This window comes from Gallus gallus, chromosome 2, assembly GCF_016699485.2.
Source record: "Gallus gallus isolate bGalGal1 chromosome 2, bGalGal1.mat.broiler.GRCg7b, whole genome shotgun sequence".
Lineage (NCBI taxonomy): Eukaryota > Metazoa > Chordata > Aves > Galliformes > Phasianidae > Gallus > Gallus gallus.
In genome coordinates, this window is record NC_052533.1 from 116,465,031 (window position 1) to 116,484,309 (window position 19,279).

The window sequence follows — 19,279 nt, forward strand, 5'->3', positions numbered from 1 at the left end:
GCTGCAATAAAAATATCACAAACAAACAAAGTCATCAGATGAAATCACAATCTCGATCACTGTCAGTGCTGATAAGATAATAATAGACCACAAGGAACTAAAAATGCATCTTGCCACTTACCGCTTTTTTTACGTTAGAAGGACAATACTCCAACTGGCAAGAACTGGACAAAATAATAAAGAGGGATGAGGGAATTAAGCAATCATGATATGGGCAGGAAGAGGACTGAGGATCCTCCGGGTTAAAGAAGTTCCCTGAAAACAATGGCAAGACAAGACGACTTATCTTAGGTTGATCATTTACTGGTAAGCCTGAAACTCATGCTGGGAACTGTAACATTCGTCCATCTATTTTCTGAGAGCTATTCAGATTGACAGTATAGAGCCACACTGTACTTCACGTAGGAAAAAGGAAAATGAAAATCATTCAAAAAGCATACAGTAACAAGAAATAAGGATTCTGAACTTGGCACACAGGACTATTGCTCAGGAGTCTGAATGACACCAGTCAATAAAAACTAGATTTATGCTCAGGCCTCAAGCATTAAATCAAGTCTTTCCAGAACCAGAGGTACACTACAACAAATAATATCTGTGAAGATGCTCAGAAGCCCTGTAAAAATTTATTCAATCACGGAGGCAGGAATACTTGGTAACTGGAGATGGTCTGGGATACTTAGAATACAGAATAAACTACTGCATTTTTTTGCCTTTTCTTTTTTTCAAATATATGTAAGTAGTTGAAATTGAACAAGCATTCCTGTTTCAGTACTAATATATTTTTTTCAATCTTAGGAATCTCTCCATCTCTTGGCCAAATACTTTGTAATTCTAAAGGAAGAAGAACATTATTTCAAAAACGATGATGTGAAAGTAGATCCTCAATTGCATTCCACATGGTTACACATGTAATATAATGTAGAAGTGAAGTACACTGAGTTAGGATAAAAATTAAAAGACTCTTTTTTCAGTGTAGTCTTGAATTTGTTTCTCAACTCCAACCTTAAAAGAAAACAAATCCACAGAACTCAGGGAATGGGATTTAACTATCTGGGATGGGACATCGTTTTTTTCAAGCAATAATCAGCAAATGCCCTGAGTGCCTGGCTACTGTCTTCCTCTACAGGCACAGAGATCTTCTTGGTTTCAACTGGCTTTTTGTGTTTATCTTCATGATACAAACCTCTACACTGAAAAGGAAAATAAAGCAACCCATTGCCTCATCTGAGCGTTTTCCACACATTCATTTCATTGGAGTTCTCTCTTCTGCCATGTGATGTTTCTTACGGTGCTTTAGGCAAAGTGTTATGATCTGAAATACCTGTCAGTCCTCAGTCTACTACTTACCAATGGGCTGTTGGTCTATGTTTGCCAGATTTTGTTCCAGCTTTCCACATAGTGGAAGACTACACTTCAAAATGATTTTAGGAAGGAGGTCTGAAATCTATTTCAGGTTGGAAGATTGTGGCGGATTTAGTAGTAACCACATTACTGCAGCTGACGTAACAGATAGAGACAGAACAGTGCCCTTCCTATTTGGGAACCTTTCCATCATCAATAATGCTTAAAAATATGCTCAAGAAAGATATTTTTAAAGAAATATAAACTTAGCAAGAAGCAGAATGGGAAACTTGAAAACGTTATACCTACTGTCAAAATTATTTCCTAGTTCTTAAACCTAATAACCTACATTTCTGCGTGCTACATCTCAGGACAGCATATTAAAACTACTCAATTTAGTGCTCCTTCAAGATTCTGTTCCCAGCTGTTTACAAAGTTAATGCACTGAATGACATTTGCCCTTCCATTTTGATGAGATAGAAATTGCCTCTTCTCCTGTTTTTATTCTCGATCCTAAATATATTCTGCACAGACTAACAGACTCAAGGCAGGGGTTGGAAACAGGCTGATCCTCATTTTTATACACGCACTGCTTATGGCTTATTTTCCCATTTATAAACAAACCTGAAGTCTCATAGCAAGGAATCTTATGACTTGTGCAATGTCACAGATGCAAGTATACATCTTAGTAATAGTGCAATCTCTGCTTTCAGTATTTCAGAGACACCAAATGTATCACGAAAGACAACTCAAGTCTGGTCAAACTGCTATTTCCCTCATCTTTCAAGAATTCTAGGTGTTGGCTGCATCAGCATGGAATATGTAGTTCTTTGCATCACATCTCTTTCTTCACTGTCTGCAATTTAACTCAGTTCTGAAGCACTTCCATAAACACAGTCAAACAGAAGAAAATGGTTCAGTGACATTTTGGATGTCAGTAGACTTCTTTAGCTTGGGAAGGTAACGAGACATCATCACTTCATACCAAACCCTACTGTGTTTTAGGTTCTCAGGCTTCCCACCATGACAAAACTGTACCATTTCACTTAAACTTCTCTTCTCCTGAAGCAAAATGCCATAATCATGAACAAATGTTATCAGCTTCATCAGATACTGATAGCTATTAAGCTATGCCCACTAAAAATACCCAAACATACATATGTTCCACAAATGAAGATACAGGATTCAACTTGAAAGGTTCTCAAGGATTTTTAACAACATATATTTGTCTTTAGTACCTTTAAACATCTCATATGTGACTTCTTTAAGGTTGGACCAACGTTAAAAAAGTGAATCAATCAAAAACGTATGTTAACTGCACAATATAATACAAATATTTATATATTACTCTGGAAGCTACACAGAAAACTGAAGTTTAAATTCATCTTCAAATGTATTTTACTACACTATACAGTATCTTACAATCAAATACAACCTTTAGTTAAAACATTCGCTCTTTAAATGGTGTTAGTAACACAATTCCAAGCTTGTTAGAAAGTGATAGAAAAACATAACCTTATACAGTTTACAAATATATCTCAATTTAAGTAGCTTTTAAACCACATTCTTGCAGAAACTTAGAAGATATAGAATTAAAGCCTGCCCTAATGCTGTGCGTGTTTTGACATTAATTAGGTGAAATTAATGATCCTTTAAATTTCACAGAAATGGTGTTTCCATAAGAAAACAGATATATCTGGAAGTACTCTCAGCATTTGTTAAAACATACTGCAGTGAGCTGCCAGCTAAAATGTGCACAGACATTTACATTACATGTAAATGAATATGAATTACATTACATGAAAAGAATATGAAAAACAGTGTTGCCACTTGTTAGCAAAAATTGGTTGTTCTTAGAATTTACAGAGAAGTTATCAGAAAGCCACTTTTTGAAATGCACAATGAAAGCAGCTTAAATATCAGATCTTCTTTGTTCTTTTTACTACAGATTTGTTTTTACGATTGCCAATTAATTAAGCAAAATAAACATCACTTTTAAATTGTTAGAACCTAAAAAACAAATGAAAGACTTTTACTTCACATATTGTCTGAGCTCATCATTCTCTTTTTTCATGCAGCAACTGTGCAGGCTGAAAATGCTCTCGAGCAATCTTGTGTAAGTTACAGATTGTTTCTCCATCTGAAGCTGGGAGATGCATCACGTACTGTTAAGACAAAGAGAGCAAATTAGTCACAAGCTAACGCTTAGATGCTACATATAAACAATAGACTATCTCAATCTGCACATACGTGCACATCCGTATATGTCATTTTTGATGGAAGATCATCAGGTTGCTTTCCTGCAGGCCAGTGCTGAATTTTAGTGGAAACTGATTAACACTGACTGTATCACAATGTAAGTTCTAGTGATATTAATTAAAACAATGGGTTTAATGGGTTTAATGCAGTTATTTAATGTTCAGGATATTAAAAGTGCTAGACAGTAATAAATTGGAGGTAGAGGAACACTTGTTGCTTTTTGTGGAATTTGTGAACTTGGGAACTGTGCTGCTAAATTTATAGCAGTTGAATTTTTTTTTTTTATCTCTTCAGCTGTATTTTAAGAATTTGAAACAATGACAACGTTCCAAATGTGAGAGTTTACATGTATGTATTGTGCCATGCTCTGTATGCAAGGCATTATTTTTCTGTCTAAAGGGAGAAAAATGAGTAAGAGCCATTATCACTCTTAATTGAAGTTATAAAAATTATGTACCCATATAAACTGCAATCCCTAGAATGAAGTGGTAAATGAACGACTGCAGCAAGCAGCATATGGTCATAATCTGCACGGAGTAGCTCTTCAGTAACAGTGGAATATGCCTGTCATATTCATTACCAACACTGACAACACGCTTCTTTAAGATAATACTTGTGAAAATTAAGCAAACAGCACTATGGCTACAACTCCTGTCTTTCATCATGATGACAACATCTGAAATGCAGTAAATCAGACTATATGGTAAGCAAACAAACATGAAAAGGGAGTATGCAAGCATTTGTACGCTACCTGTTGAGAACCAACAGAATCAGTTTTCCTTAACAGATGTGCTTAATTTGAAATGAAAAACCAACACTGGTCACATGATGTTAAGTGTGCATCACAGCTCCCAGTCTAAGTTTGTACTGAAAAAGTCAGCAACTATTCTCTAGGCTGTAGAAGTCAGCACATTGATGTCTCAAGTTTTCTGATGAGATGGCTTTCTTCCTTGTCTGTGCTCACAAAATGAAGATCAAAAACCAAACCAAATCTAAAACCTTTAAAAGGCACTTCTTGTGCTCCTCAGAAAGCAAGAGAAGGCAGCAAAATTGTGTAAAAGAACCATGAAAATCACTCTGATCAGTTATCTTCTAGTTACTACAACTCCCTAATGGCTTCAAGCAGATGCTGCTTTGTGAACAGGTATCTGACTGAAGCTCCTTATTTGCTATCTCTTCAACATTCAGAGCTAAGCACCTTTCTGAGGAAAATGGTGTCCACTAAACATGGAATATTGTTCTGAACAAAACTGGCTTAGAAGATGAAAGTATGTAAATTACTCTGCAGAATTAATTTCTGGACATTTAAGATATATACACGCAGCCTACTGTATGAAAGGCTGCAATTTGTATGTATGAAAGGTCGCTGAAGAGAAAGTCAATTTATCTACCACTTCATTTAAACATAAAATGCTGTTGCTTGAGCTACTCCAGCAGAGAAAAGGAAGAGAGAAGTTTAGTCAGCAGCATCTGATACCCTGGAGGAACTCTGTGTAGCCAGGCCGGAGAAACGTGTAGGTTTGTGCTCAGTAAGGTGCATCAACAACCAAGAACTGAAACTGGTGCAGTGCCAGTCGGTGTGCTGTCATGGCATTCTGAATGAAGAATGCATAAAGACACTGTATTTGAACTTTAATAAAAACAACTGTGTTTACACGATTCTAGTCCATTTTCTTGGAATGAATATCATGTTATAACAATAACAAAAATTCATTCTCAATTTTTCAATCAGTATTGAGCCTATCAGATGATTAATTATTAAAATAAACAGGACACCTACAATGGAAAAAAGGCACCAATTTCACATTGCTTACATTGGTAAATGATGACAATTTTGAACAGGTAAGAATTTGCACATAATTGCTTAATCATGGACAGTTCTGAGTGTACTTATGTAATGTACAGAATTCAATATTTTCCTCAGCCCATAGGATAAAAGCGTTTCCAATTGCTCCTGCCATTACAGAAATAAAATACTTCCTTTTGCTCACTAAAGGCAACAATGTAAAAATAATAAACTAAATATAATTGCTCAGCTTATGTACTACGTTAATCAGAAAGTGAAAAAATTAACTCTGCCTGATTTTAACACACATATTCAACAACGCACATTTAAAGAAGGCACGAAATGCAATCCCACAGAATGCTATGTACACGCATATTTAGGTATAAGTTTCAGAAGATACAAAGAGATATAAACACTAGCACTATTAATATATTCAATGGTAAGTTTCAAATCAAAGTTTAAAGATATATGCATTACAATGATTGGTACTTTGGGCACGTCACATGTTATAAAATGTTTTCTACGAGTATAGATACATCAAACAACCACAGGCTTTTTCTACCTAATTCTACTTCAGATTATCTGAATGACAGCTGCTGTGTGTTGAGTTAAATGCAGTCTGTCTCTTCCTCCTCCCCTCACTCCGGAAACAATAAACATTACACACAAAATCAAAATGGAAATGGCTATCTTTACATCCCATCGTCCCCAACTTACACACTTTTCCTTCTTTTTCCAACTTCTTCAGGTGGACTATAAGGTTGTTTTCTGCTGCTAGAAGTAAATTTTCAGGAATGTCCTAACGGGAACACAAACATATGTATTGTATTTAAGTATCTCCCAAATATATATTTAATACATTAATATCATTGTTTATTAACATAGTTTTTCCTCTTCTAATTACTACGTTGCACATTTAGTTAGCTATGCAATGACTAAAACCTGAAATGACTAAATCAATTTCAACCCATTTAAACTCTAGACTAATAACACATTTCTGTTTACTGTGCCCATTTTTTGCATCATACACTTTCATTATACAAGCTTTGACCAACTCTAAGACTGTGTTCTTCTGAGCTTGATCTACACTGGGTTGTCAGTATAGCTAAGCATTTTTCCACAGGTTTCAATGACAAAATCAAAGATGCATTTCTCCACAGGTATCGATTACTTCTATTCCATGACAATATTGGCATGAATTTTAATATCCTTTAACAACTACTATCCATAAATGTGTAAGCAATTTAAAAATACAGCTTCAGGAGGACAGAGTGTATCTTAAAATTTTACAGTGCTTCGTAAGTATTAATCAATAATATTTCTCAAAATTCCCTTCTGCTGCATTATCTTCATATATATAAAGCCTTCTTATAGAAAATTAAAAAGTTCCTCTCCAAGATCTGAAGTAAGAAAGAAACTCTCTAGAAAACGGTCTCAATAAATTGTGAATCTCTAAAAAGTGTATTTTTTCAGAGCTTTTTATTTTAAAGCTTTCATAGTACTGAAAAAAACTCTTATAGTGACAGGAAAAATGGTTTGTGATTTACAAAAGCATGAAGATGGCTCTACACTTAGAAAGTGAAAGAAGTAAATAGCCACAGATAATGGTACAGCAGCAATGCAAAATGTTCAATGTGACTTACATTCTCTCCTTTGGAAACTGGGGCTTAGTAGAAGCATGACAAAAATAGCTGTGAAGCTGTTACAGACATCTTCACATACTACAGCCATTGACAATTATTATATCTTCCTCTGAAGCTAAAGTTGCATCTCTTTAACCTCTGCACCTCTTTATGTTTGCTAAGTGTGATAACTCCCATATCACATGTACAAATTACTGAGGTTACATGAGGAAGGTTACATGAAGGAGTAGGGATGCTTTTCTAATGACACGCGTGAGCTACCTGACTTCTGAGTGCAATACCTATCTCTGCAAAACTGCAGACCAATGAATGAGGACAAGTCAGCAATTAACAGTAATCTCATACTTTTCACTTAGAACCAAGCACTACAGCTGCATTTTAGCTTGGTGCGATGAAACCAAGCTTAAGGCTATCTACTTAGTGGAATAAGAAATCTGTAAGGATCATCTGAGCTCCAATCCAATCCAATGCTTAAACAATGCTATTTAAAATACACGTTTTGAACAGGCAGAAATCATTCAACCTTTTTCTTAAAGCCACCATGGTCTTCAATCAGTTAGGCTACTATATACAATTTTAGGAACATACTCTCAATTTTCTTTAGTTAAATCTAAAAAACTCCCATCTGTAATTACCTTATAGACTATCTTTACAAGCTCTGAAGATGTATATGATTTTCCAGCGTTCTTCTGGAAAACATTCAGAATTTGCTCTTCACGTGCATTTCGGTGAGAAATGTATCCTTGAATTCTAGCATTTGCATCACGGACGACTGGGCCATGACCTAAATTGAAACACATGCACCAGAGTGCTGTTACTTACATTGGATTTAAGGACGTTATAGAATAATTGACTTGTTCTTATATGAACTTTGGCAGGCTCTAAGAATTGTGAGAGGAACAGCATCTGTATGTATCACTCTGAGTACCCCTGTAAAACTACAAGATGCTCTTCGCACTTAGCATTTTTTTTTTCATATAAAGAAATTGAAATTAAGTTTGAGTGTCTTCAGCACAGTCTGCACTTCAGTAGGATTTAGATGGAAAGGAAGAATTAGGAGACCTCAAAAGTCTGAATGTCCAAAGGGAATGCTTTTGATAAGCTAAAAAAAATGACTATAGCGACTATAGGGCTTAATACAAATATAGAAAAAGAGTTTACTACTGAATACATTTGAAAGATGAGATATTATTATATTACATCTGCTTGTCTCACCCTTCACAAAGGATATTGATGATTTAAACTGAAACTGGTCTCTATACAGTAAATACTGAGGCAAAGACACACGCACTGTACTACCATTCCTGTTAGGAGTGGTAAGAAACACCAGCAAACACAGAGGCGAAGGAAGTAACGTTGCAAAGGAAGTAACGTTGTAAGAGACACATTTTCCATGACCTATCTTCAGAACTCACTCATACACACTGTTGCATGAATAGTTGTAACATGCTTTTTACAGCAAGGTTTCTTATATCTTCACTTGCATACACCACCTAAAGTAGCATTAACAGCTTCTGGTTCTGCTAGTCTAAGTCATTTTTTTGTCATAAAATATAACTTTTCTTTAAAAGTAAAATTAGCTTTCCTTTAGAAGTTATTTGTTACCATCCCAAACAATTTTCTTTGATGCTCTTGGACTGTTTCTGAAAAATTATCTTATTCTCTACTCGTAGTTTTGGGTTGACTGACCAAACAGGTTTTTAGCTTTCAGGTAGTTTAAATCATGGCTTATGTCACCTGAAGACAGGCACCTTATAGAGAAAGAGCAATTAATTTTTCATAATCTGAATACCTGTGAAATAAAAAAAAAGCATCAAAGAAATCTATGCTTTAGCCAGAGTCAAAAGTTTCTTAACTTGTACACTCCCTTCAACAGACTTCAAGTAAAAAATTGTCAATAAAAGATACGTTAAGGCCAACATAAAACTGTACTGTCACATGCACTTATTTTTCATGATTATATTGATTATATTTAATCTGAAGTTATTTTTCCTTATAAAAAGAGCTATAAATATAACAGTAGCTTTTGCAAATACGTTGTCATTCATAAAAAAAGTTTCAATTTAGATAACCATTAAAATATACAGAGCAAGGACTATAACGTCGACTGCCCATTCTCTTACATTCTCTAAAGACAGAAGACACAATAAAGCACTTTATGTGCTTGAGTACTTAATGCCATAAAGCTTGGAATTCAATTTAGGTGTGGATCTTTCACACCTGCAATTTTTCAGGGATAGCAACAGAATTAACTTCACTAAAAAATTAAGATCTACATAAATTTAAAGTATTTCTCAGTATTTGAAGAAGATATCTTAAAATATAACTACCTTTTCAAAAATAACTTAGACATTACGTCAGACAGCTTCATATTTGAGACCTCTGTATATCCCTGATGATCACCCATTTATTCTTATAGAATCCTGTAAGGTAATATAGGTTCTCTTGTTTCACCCGTGAGAAATGGAAGCAAGAAGGATGAAACTAAAGAAAAGAATTGGCTCCTAAAGTCTTGCACAGATTTCTAACTACTGTACCATTTCTTCTATGCCATCAAGCAGCAGTGTTTATTATTACAGGATAGGGCGACCTCTGCTGGCCAAAGGGCCCTTTTCTGTTCCCAAGGATTCTCACCAACCACGAGCTGTAAAATACTGTAAGGAGTACTTTGCCCAAAGTCATTTCCACATTCAATTTTAAAAAATAAACCAAACCAACCAACAAACAAACAAACAAACAAAAAAAAACCCAAAAAGCATCCAACAAGAAAAGGGGAGGTTTGGCAAAATTCAGCTTCTAAAACCCAACAAGGTGACTACAGGCTATAAAAATTCATGCTCACCTGTATCTACTTCTGAGGCTGTAATGCGAGTGCCATGCACAGAGAGAAGACAAACTATGCAGGGATTATGAAGATGTAAAACTGCAATATACTGAGGCCATATCGATCTACTGAGGCTATACAGAATGTGTCAGTAAAACAAACTATCTTCTGCTACGGTTATCTTTTTACTGCAGTACATACCAGTAACAGAAACAACTGTTTTGACTTGGCAATAACTATCTTTTACACAATTGCACATCCATTTTATGATGTGTGGATAAAGAAACAAAGTTATAAATCATAGCATTATAAATCATACCAACACCTAGCTACTCATCAGTGAAAATGAGTAATATCCTACTGTCTTCCTAATTGCAAGCAGAACATGAATATATACACAGCAGTGTTGCAAACGGTTACAAATAAATGGGACAAACATTCAACCTTGGTGAATGTGTAATCTAGATAAATAATGAAGGAGAGAGCGAGACACAGCAGATAGAAGTGATAAACCAAACACAATTTGGCATATCCGTGGTTTTGGAAGACAGAAATTCAATTAAAGGAATAAATTGTGCTCTGTACACTTTAAGAAAAAAAAGTAGAACATTTCATTGATCAACAGATTGAGATTCAGGAAGCTCAAATATTCTTAGTTTTACCACTAGTTTAGTCAATTACTATAAGTACTATTTATGTTTGTGTCAGCCTCCACATCCATGGAATATACAGAATGGTATTTTTCTTAAATTGCATTTTTAAAAAAATAGATCTAAGCCTTTTTATGATCTTAGATCTTAAATACCTACTATACCTGTATTAAAAAAGAACACAAAAGAGATTTGGTTATGTAGGCTAAACAAAGTTATTGGATGTAGACAGAAATGGGAATGTAGAAAGTCACTCTGACAAGTTGAAAAAAGATGAATCAGAAAAAGTCAGAGAAATTCCTGAGATGTAACTAAGAAAGAAAGTGAGGAAGTTGAAGCTCAGTTACATCACACATTCCTAAAATCCATTATTCTCAAATAGAAACAGACACGTGGCTTATACAGAAATTAAACACACCTCCCCCAAAGCTTGGGAATAAGAGGAGAAAAACGAAAAGCGGAGTTTTAGACTGAATGAATCAGCAATTTATTTTTAGAACACAATGTTTGACTTGTTGGCTCTTGTTCCAATTAAGCTAAGTCATTAACTAACATAACCATTTGACAGTTCTGCAGCCTTCCAAGATGAATTTGTGATTAATTTGTTGCAAAGGACACACTTCTCTCTCAAAAAACATTGCATAGTGGCTGAGTACACATGCTGCAGAGGACCAAAACAACTATTTTTTCCTTCTAAGGTAACACTGGTCATAGATCGGTTAATGAAAGAACAGCCAACTTCTTATATGATTGCAACAAAGATGCTGGCTTCTGTAGGCTTTTAATGCAGAAAGAACAAGAATCAAAGGAAGAAACCACAGGAAAGAAAACTATCTGCCACAGAGAGATTTTTAAGTATCACAGATGTCCAAGCCATTAACTCAGTTTAGTACCAGGCATACATCAAATATTCAACATGAATTGTTACATTAACAACAGTGTTTGACTGTAGGAGTTGATACAGTAACACACAGCAGTTAAAAACAGAACCACTAACCTGGATATATTAAATCTGGTTTCATTTGTAATAACATTTTCAAACTTTTCATGTAATCATACAGGTCTTCAATTACTGTTGTTCCTTCCCCTAAAATACAGTCACCAGAGAATATAGCATTTTCCTCTTCTAGATGTAGAGACATATGATCATCAGTGTGCCCAGGTGTATACAAAACTCTGTTTAAGAACAAGAAAAGATAAGAACAAGAAAAAAGTTTAGGATTTTCATTCAGCAGTCATACAGAATTTCTACCTTCATTTTCAGATGCTAAAAACAACAGTGATAAAATCATACCCTTACAAAGGAGCCTACAGGAAGAATCCCAAAAGGTATCATACTGAGAATTTCTGCAATGTCAGTGTAAACACAATGGTATTTTGTTTAATCTCTGTCCATTTTCTTATACCACATAGAGAATACAGATGACCATCTATAACATGCTTTGTCTTAGTTAGCACAGAGGCAGTGCGTTAGTGCAGCTGGCTAGTCATGTAAAACTTCTGTTATAGAAGGCTTTACTCTCATACTTTAAGAAAGAAAAAAATGACAATTTGTTTTCAGATTGAAAAGTTCCTGACATACACACTGCACTTGGCAACAAAGGGTAAGGGTGATGTTGCTGATTCTCAGAAATTCCTCGTATATTAACAGACATAACACAAATAACATTCTGCCTCCCCGTATTTATTTTACCCTGAAGGCCTCATGACACAGTAGAGCAGAACTGTAAAATACAAGGACTGGTGGTCTTTTAGTTCTTTTATGTACAGGTCATGAAACGTCTGAAAGGTACAGATTTAAGACACCACAGCTTGCTGAAGTACTGTGTTAAAGGACAGTTGACATGTATATAGTAACCAGACCTGCTAAGGAGCTACACTACAGTTTTTGAAAGGCAGAAATCCTCTGACTCAAGCTCAGACCAACATCATTGCTTTAATTCAGCAGAATTTACTTGTCAATCGGATGCACAGAGCTGGTGTCAAGCATGGTGTATAAACTAACACTAAACAGCCCCAGACATATCAGCACAGGGCTGGGAGGCCAGAAGCACAGCACTGTTGCAATGGCTCTCAATTCTGGAATACTGAGTGCTGTAGAAAGCAGGTGAGTCATTGCCCCACTGAGGCAACAGAAAATCAGGTGAATGGCTTTCCTAATGTAACTTCACCAGGAAGCTTCAATACTAACATGCAAAAAACCAGACATGAACGAAACCAACACAGGCTGGCATCCTCCTTGAAAAACTGGAAGTTGCTAACTAGAAATGAAATATGTTGACATTGTTGCTTTAGAACCAGCAGGGCATCTATGAGTATCCTTAGCCAGTTGAGTTTATATGCTCTTAACCAAGCATAAAGGTTGGTTGCGTAACTGCATACTTCAAAACATATCACCTCTAGATTTGTTTGGAATCAAATTGTTTTCCATGCCTAAGCTGATTTTCTCCAAACATGGGCCACTTAGGACAGTGAAATGTCTTCAATACTGCTATGCTCTCTCTACATATCTTTTTAAAACTTAAACTTTTGATCAAATATATTCTTTATCTTCATTGCTTTTCTACCTGCCAGCCAGCAGGCACATTCTTCAAGTGGAATACAATTCACACCTAAATTGAAGAAAATAAGCAGAATTTGTCCTGAGATGTGCAATGCATTGCTGATAAAAGAATTCTGAAGACAGAATTCTCCTGGTTTTTTGGGGGTTTTGTTTCAGACTGATCATTGCAAACAAGAGAGGCAATGTGTTCTCAGGGAAGAAGTCTTTCCCAACTGTTACCCGACAAGAACCTGACAGGAAAAATGATTAGAATTTAACATTTTAATGCTAAATACTTAATGTTGTAATGTTTCCTTGAGAAGCATTTTATGATGTTCACAGAGATCATGAGAAACATCACTGAAGTATCAATTTCACATCACAACTATGTATCTAAGAGTAAAGAGAAGTTACATAAAATCCCTGTGGGTTTCCCCTAAGGAAATATTTCTCAAGGAAAGCGTTTCTCTGGTGAGGCCAAAGACTAAAGGTTGATTCCTGATAATATTCATAAGAACTACTTCTTTGCACAGACACGCCCTGCTGAGTCACGACAGGTAGTCTACATGGGTAAACGTTGGCAGGGTCAGATGTATGGATTACATATACACACGAGATTTCTGAAGAAACAGGAGATCAAACAAAGCTGCAGAAATTGCTGCTTACCTGAGTGTGGCTCCCTCTGTCTGTATCACGTCTCCATCTTTAAGATATAAATATTTATGTCCTCCATCTCCTATTATTTCTTCACAGTGAGGGACACGAGGAAGCTTACAGATGCGATATTCAGAGTCTATTTAAAGAAAGCAAACAATGATTCGTATTTTCTCACTAACAAAGTGAATACCACAGAATTACTTTTACTTTTTGTAGATGCACTATAAATTATTACAGTGTATGAAAGCAAATCTTCAAGTAAACAACACTAACCACTAATTTTATGTTTATAAAATAACTTTCTTCTAGAGCCAGAAACACCAAGTAGTGAAGGCTCTGAATTTTATATACCGTACTCTGTACCAGCAGTAACTTTGAAGAGTAAAAAGCATGAGTGAAATTATACATAACTATGTATAAGTGGAATTCCAGTGATGAAAACGTTGTTCCTTATTGACTTATCAAGAGCAAAAAAATAAGTCTGTGAAATAGCATTCAAGTCCAACATTATGATTCACAGAAGCACTATTCAACATTTATCTAACACCAAATTGTTTGACAAGAAACCTCCCTCAGCATCTTTCATTCTAAATTGTACATGCTTTCATTGCCTTGGCTACAGACAGCACACAACCCCAAAATCAGGCACTTATACCCCTTGCAAGTCTTAAACTTTAAGGAGTTAATAAGATTCTCACTAAGACATCCATGCTGGTTTTGGTACTGCCAGGGCTTTTTTGAAGACATGCATCTGGCAACTCAATAAAATCTGATAAAGACTGTGACAAAGTCCAATGAAGATAAGATGAGCTGCATTATCTACACTGCTTACTCTGTTATCTTAATATCTTCTCAGCTATCGCTACAGAATATGCACCTGACATTAGAATTTATCCTAAATAACATCCCTATCTTCTTATGATTTGAGGCCTGAAAATTTGCCAGCAATTACCAATGGTTTACTGTATGAAGTCTCAATGTTATGCATGGTTTTTTTAGAGAGATTATTTGTTGTTTTTTACACAAGTAAAAATAAGAGTCGGTTCGTCACTACTGTCAATGCAGAAAGGAAAAAGCGCTGTGCTATCCTCATATCTTTTAATACTATGCAAACTGCTCATTATTCACTTGTAATAAAAATTCTCTATGAACTTACACATAGGTATTGAGGAAAAATAGAGTACTATAAGTATGATATTCAGACTACACAGCAGTCTGTGTCTACAGTCTACACAGTATAGTGGTACAGTGAAGCTGCACATGGATTATGTGGAGACTGCAAAAGGTTATTCCAATTGTTGCACAAAGAATCATTCTAAGTTGCTTCTTGCCACACATCTAACACACTTGCAACAAGATCTGAAACCTGTGGCCTACCATTAGGGATGTTTGTGCAGATATCAGGTATTCCACCGGTATGATCACGATGCCAGTGTGTCACTAAGATCTCCTGAATAGAGATGTTGAACTCGGACAGGGCCTGCTTCAAGCAGCCAATGTATTCAGGAATAGCTGGCTCGCCTGTGTCAATAAGGATTCTTCTACACGTGGGTCAAGAAAAAAAAGAAAAGGAAATTAAAAAACAACCAACCATAGACTTTAGAGTGCTTGTGTGAGTTAAATAACGTTTAAAAATAAAGGAAAAAAAAAAAAGCAACCACACAACTGCATGTTACTGGGGCAACAGCAAATATCCCCAGCTAAACTTTACTACTGTCTCAGCTTTTTAGTCATTAGAAGCAACGCAGTTTTCAATCCTCAGTCCTTACAGACGATCACAGTTTACTTCCACCACCGACACAGCACGGCCTTGGCTCCAGCACCCTTCCCATTGGCTGCACTACGCTCAGGCAGGCTGACCCGGGCTATTACACACACACACCGCCCAGCCCCGAGGCCGCCCGCCCCGCGCTGCGCCGAGCCCCGCCGCTACCTGAGCCCGGTGCCCACCAGGTACGTGTTGGTGCCCTGCAGAGTCATAGGCCCCGGGTTACAGCCCAGCACCCGCACCACACGCGACGACAGCCGCTCGATGCGCGGCAGCAGCGACGCCATGTCCACCGCTCGGCCTTCCCGCCGCCCCGAGCCGCCGAGGGACAGCCGGCGGGAAGGCGGAAGCCACGCTCTGCCTCGCACCGCCCCCCGGCCGCGCTCCTCCCTCTGAGGGCCCTTCTCCGCTGCGGGGCGGCACCGCCAGAATCCTAGAAAATGACGGTTGTTAGGGGCGGTACGTGCTCCTTGTGTGCCCTATAGGGGCCATCCGGCAGTCAGCATTTCAAAGCGAATTGTGGAACTGTCGTCCTTGCCATGCTGGCAGTAATATCCTGCCTGCACAGTCTGTGACACGCTGAAATAGATTTGTTCAGACGTGTAGTGCGTCCTCTGACAGTCACCTTTCTGCTGGCGTTGTTAGAGACATTGCAGCAGGCGCCTTCCCTCCTTAAATAACCTGCAAAAGGAGGATAAATACGATTTAAGCTGAAATTAAAGCAGGTAGTAGTAATGTAGGCAACTTCAGCAATTTCAAGGTCTGCATTAGTCTCATTGTGTATACATATAAAGGATCCTGTGTATTACATACAGCCTAAGAGTTACAATATGCATAGTTAAATAATGTCATGAAATAAATGTAATTTTAAAAGTAATAATAAAGATACAAGACAGAAAAGTGTGTCTGTGGTAGCTTTTTTTTTTTTTTTTAGCTTAAATTTTTAAATGCTCCTTATAGGAAAATGTATGCAATCTGAGACTGTCCTATAGGGTTTGTGTAGTCAGATTTGCAGGCCATATTCCCTGTGCTTTCTGAAGGGGCACGTATCCACAGATACAGTCTTGAGAGGTGTGCTTCCAGAAGGCTTGTAAGCTACAAACAACTCAGTGTCTCTTGGAACTGAAAAACTAAACTTCAGTACAATTTCACAGCAAGTAACATACGCTATATATGCCAGGATATGAGTTATTGAAGAGTTAACATGGTAATAAAGGTCTGCATGTTTCCGTCTATGACAAACTGGTGTTCCCCACTCCTATGTGATGTCTCTCCTCTTCCCATTGCAAGCTCTTATTCTGCTGCAGATCCGCCTGATGCGTTTGGCTTCCTGGGCAGTGGTGAGGCAAAGGATGGCAGCTGGCAGGGAGGCAGCTCTGAGGCAGACCTGGTTACCAGCCTGACCTTGTTCTGCTTGTTGGTGTTAATACACAACTCAGCTTTTCCAGCTGGCCTCCAAGGTTAGAGAACAAACAGTGTTTTCATCTGCCAGGTCAGACAGCAGCACTGTATCTTCGCTGTTCAGGTGCCAACAGCGTGCTTGCCTCTATGCTGCTTCGTCAGTGCTAATTTAGCTGCATGTTAGTACTCTTACAGTGCTAACCAGCCCTTCAGCTACTCAAACAGTATGAATTATTTTCAGTCCTTCACTCAGCAAAACAATCTGTTTTGTGATGCACAAGAGGCTTTTTGGCAGTATGTTGTGCAGGTCTATATTTGCAGCAATTACAAAAATCTACTCCTGGGCATGGACTTTAATTGCAGCTGTGAATTGCCAGGCATCAGAAAAGCCACAGACAGCAATTGGACCATCATGCAGATACTGGACAACCCTATGTTTAGGCCTTCAAGCCAATTGCCATTATTCATCTGAATTATTCCTATCAAAACATTAAGTTTAGTTTTTATTTTCAAACTCATCAAAGCATGACGCACTGACATTGTAAAAGGATGCTTTATGTGCAAGGAAAGAAGCTTTTGTGCGTGCATGTGTGCTACTGGAATAAGGGAGATGTACTATATGCAGTATTCCAATATTTCAGTGTCTTCCCATATAATTTTCCAGTCTTGTTTTGTAAAGACACGTGACTAAACCTGAATTTACTCATAAGGTACTCAATTATGTTGACTTTGTAGCACACATATAGACCCATTTGCTGGTACATCCAACCCATTTTCATTCCCTAGGTGAAGCTCAGTTGCTCTGCCATTAAGCAAAGGTACTATCTAATCAAATGCAAGTATTTCAGTGGTTTCCTATTCTGAAAATGTAGAGGATATTTCTAAAACGAAGATTTACATGTCATTGACAACAGAGTAATAAGGCACAGGTTATTTTTATCATCACAGGTTTGATTTTGTAAAATTTAATAATTGTTTGGGGGGGTGGGGGGGTGCAGACTTATTCTGTGGGAATTCTTATTACTATGGCATAGTAAAATCGTGAGTTCTATTAGGTGGGAGCTCGGATTCTGTTTTGTCTGTAGGTGGCAGCAGTGGGTGCCTTTGGAGAATTAATTCCAGGTTCTTTCTTTCATTGTGGTCTTCATTTCCTGCACAAGCCCACCAGCTTAAAGTTTAATGTTTCTCTTATAAAATGGGGATAATAGGCACACATTGAAAGTCTTGCTATTATACTCTCTAATTTGGTACAATCGCATGTGAGCGCAGAGCCTCAAGATGTTCTTTGGTTCACTAAGTTGCTGTTTTACATTATCAATACACATTTTTGAGGGGAAAACTAAGTGCTAGTCCTAATGAGGACCTTAGTTTCTGATGTTTGAAAAAAGTTGACTATTCCAAAGGTAAAATATCCACTGTCTTGTTAACGCTAATCAAAGCAGAGAGAGAAAGTCCTTCCTGCTCTATTTAGAAACAAATAACAAGATGTGTATTGAATACCATAGGATTTTTGTCATAATGCGCTTTCTTCAATGGCAAGTCGAGCTAGAAAACAAACAAGTCATCCAGACAGTAATTTAGCTCATGAGTTACTTGACTAATAAGTCCAAGGATCAGATATGTGTAATTTATTTGATAACAACAAAGGTCACAGCAATGCCTTTGTGCCATGGCTAATTTAAGATGCCTTCCCTTAAAGCCACAGGAGCTTAGTTACCATTTGGACAGCTTGCAAAGCTTTGTAGAAATTTTAAGACTTGAGCTTGAGTTCTAAGTATTTAAAAATATAGCAAACACATTAGTTAATGTATTTATTGCTCTGCTGCTAAATTATGAATATTATTATCTTTCTGGTAGAACACATACCTCAAATGATCAAAAGCTCTTTCATACTTAAAAGAGTCGCATTAGTAATTGACTAAGGTCATTGAAGTTTTTCAAGATTTAGAAGAAATCTGTGTTGTACTGGAGGGCACCTGCTTTTCACATCTGGCCCAGACTCATGGAGAGGGGTAGGCTTGGCAAAAAACTGCTAACTGTAGGTAGTCTAGTCCACAGCCAGGTCATCACAACCTTGTCTTGCTTGTGCAGTCGCATCCATTGAGCTCCTGGTGAAGTCAAAGTTATGAAGAACCAGTGCATTCCAGTGGCTTTTATGCAAGTGTATAATAAAGTCTGGGGGATACAAGAAAGTATGGGTGAGATGCATGTCCTTTTTTTTTTTTTTTGGCAGAGATTATGCTGGTATCAGACTTTCAATGTGCTGCAAAAGCTCGTGGTAGCTTAGTCACATGTAAAGGCTGAGAGACCTGGGACTGTTCAGCCTGGAAAAGAGGAGGCCGAGAGGGGATCTTATCACTGTTTATAAATATCTGCAGGGTGGGAGTCAAGTGGGTGGGCCAGGCTCT

At 37.2% G+C, this 19,279-nt stretch overlaps 1 protein-coding gene across 1 annotated transcript; it reads right to left on the reverse strand.

Annotated features, from left to right (window-relative positions):
• Positions 1–2,534: 2,534 nt before the first annotated feature.
• On the reverse strand, positions 2,535–15,781 carry LACTB2 (lactamase beta 2). Its single transcript, NM_001277407.2, has 7 exons — positions 15,636–15,781; positions 15,080–15,243; positions 13,712–13,838; positions 11,501–11,679; positions 7,665–7,813; positions 6,104–6,185; positions 2,535–3,506 (listed from the first exon to the last, which is right to left on the reverse strand). The coding sequence occupies exons 1-7, from the start codon at positions 15,755–15,757 to the stop codon at positions 3,463–3,465; spliced, it is 867 nt and encodes a 288-aa protein (NP_001264336.1). The 5' UTR covers positions 15,758–15,781; the 3' UTR covers positions 2,535–3,462.
• Between the last annotated feature and the right edge of the window lie 3,498 nt (positions 15,782–19,279).

Bases quoted from the DNA above. Each gene is read 5' to 3' on its own strand.
- LACTB2 (NM_001277407.2), bottom strand. From the start codon at position 15,757: ATGGCGTCGCTGCTGCCGCGCATCGAGCGGCTGTCGTCGCGTGTGGTG. The intron at 15,244-15,635 runs GTAGCGGCGGGG...ACCCACGTGTAG, and splicing joins CTGGTGGGCACCGGGCTCAG to AAGAATCCTTATTGACACAG. The intron at 6,186-7,664 runs GTAATTACAGAT...TGTTCCCGTTAG, and splicing joins TTGTAAAGATAGTCTATAAG to GACATTCCTGAAAATTTACT.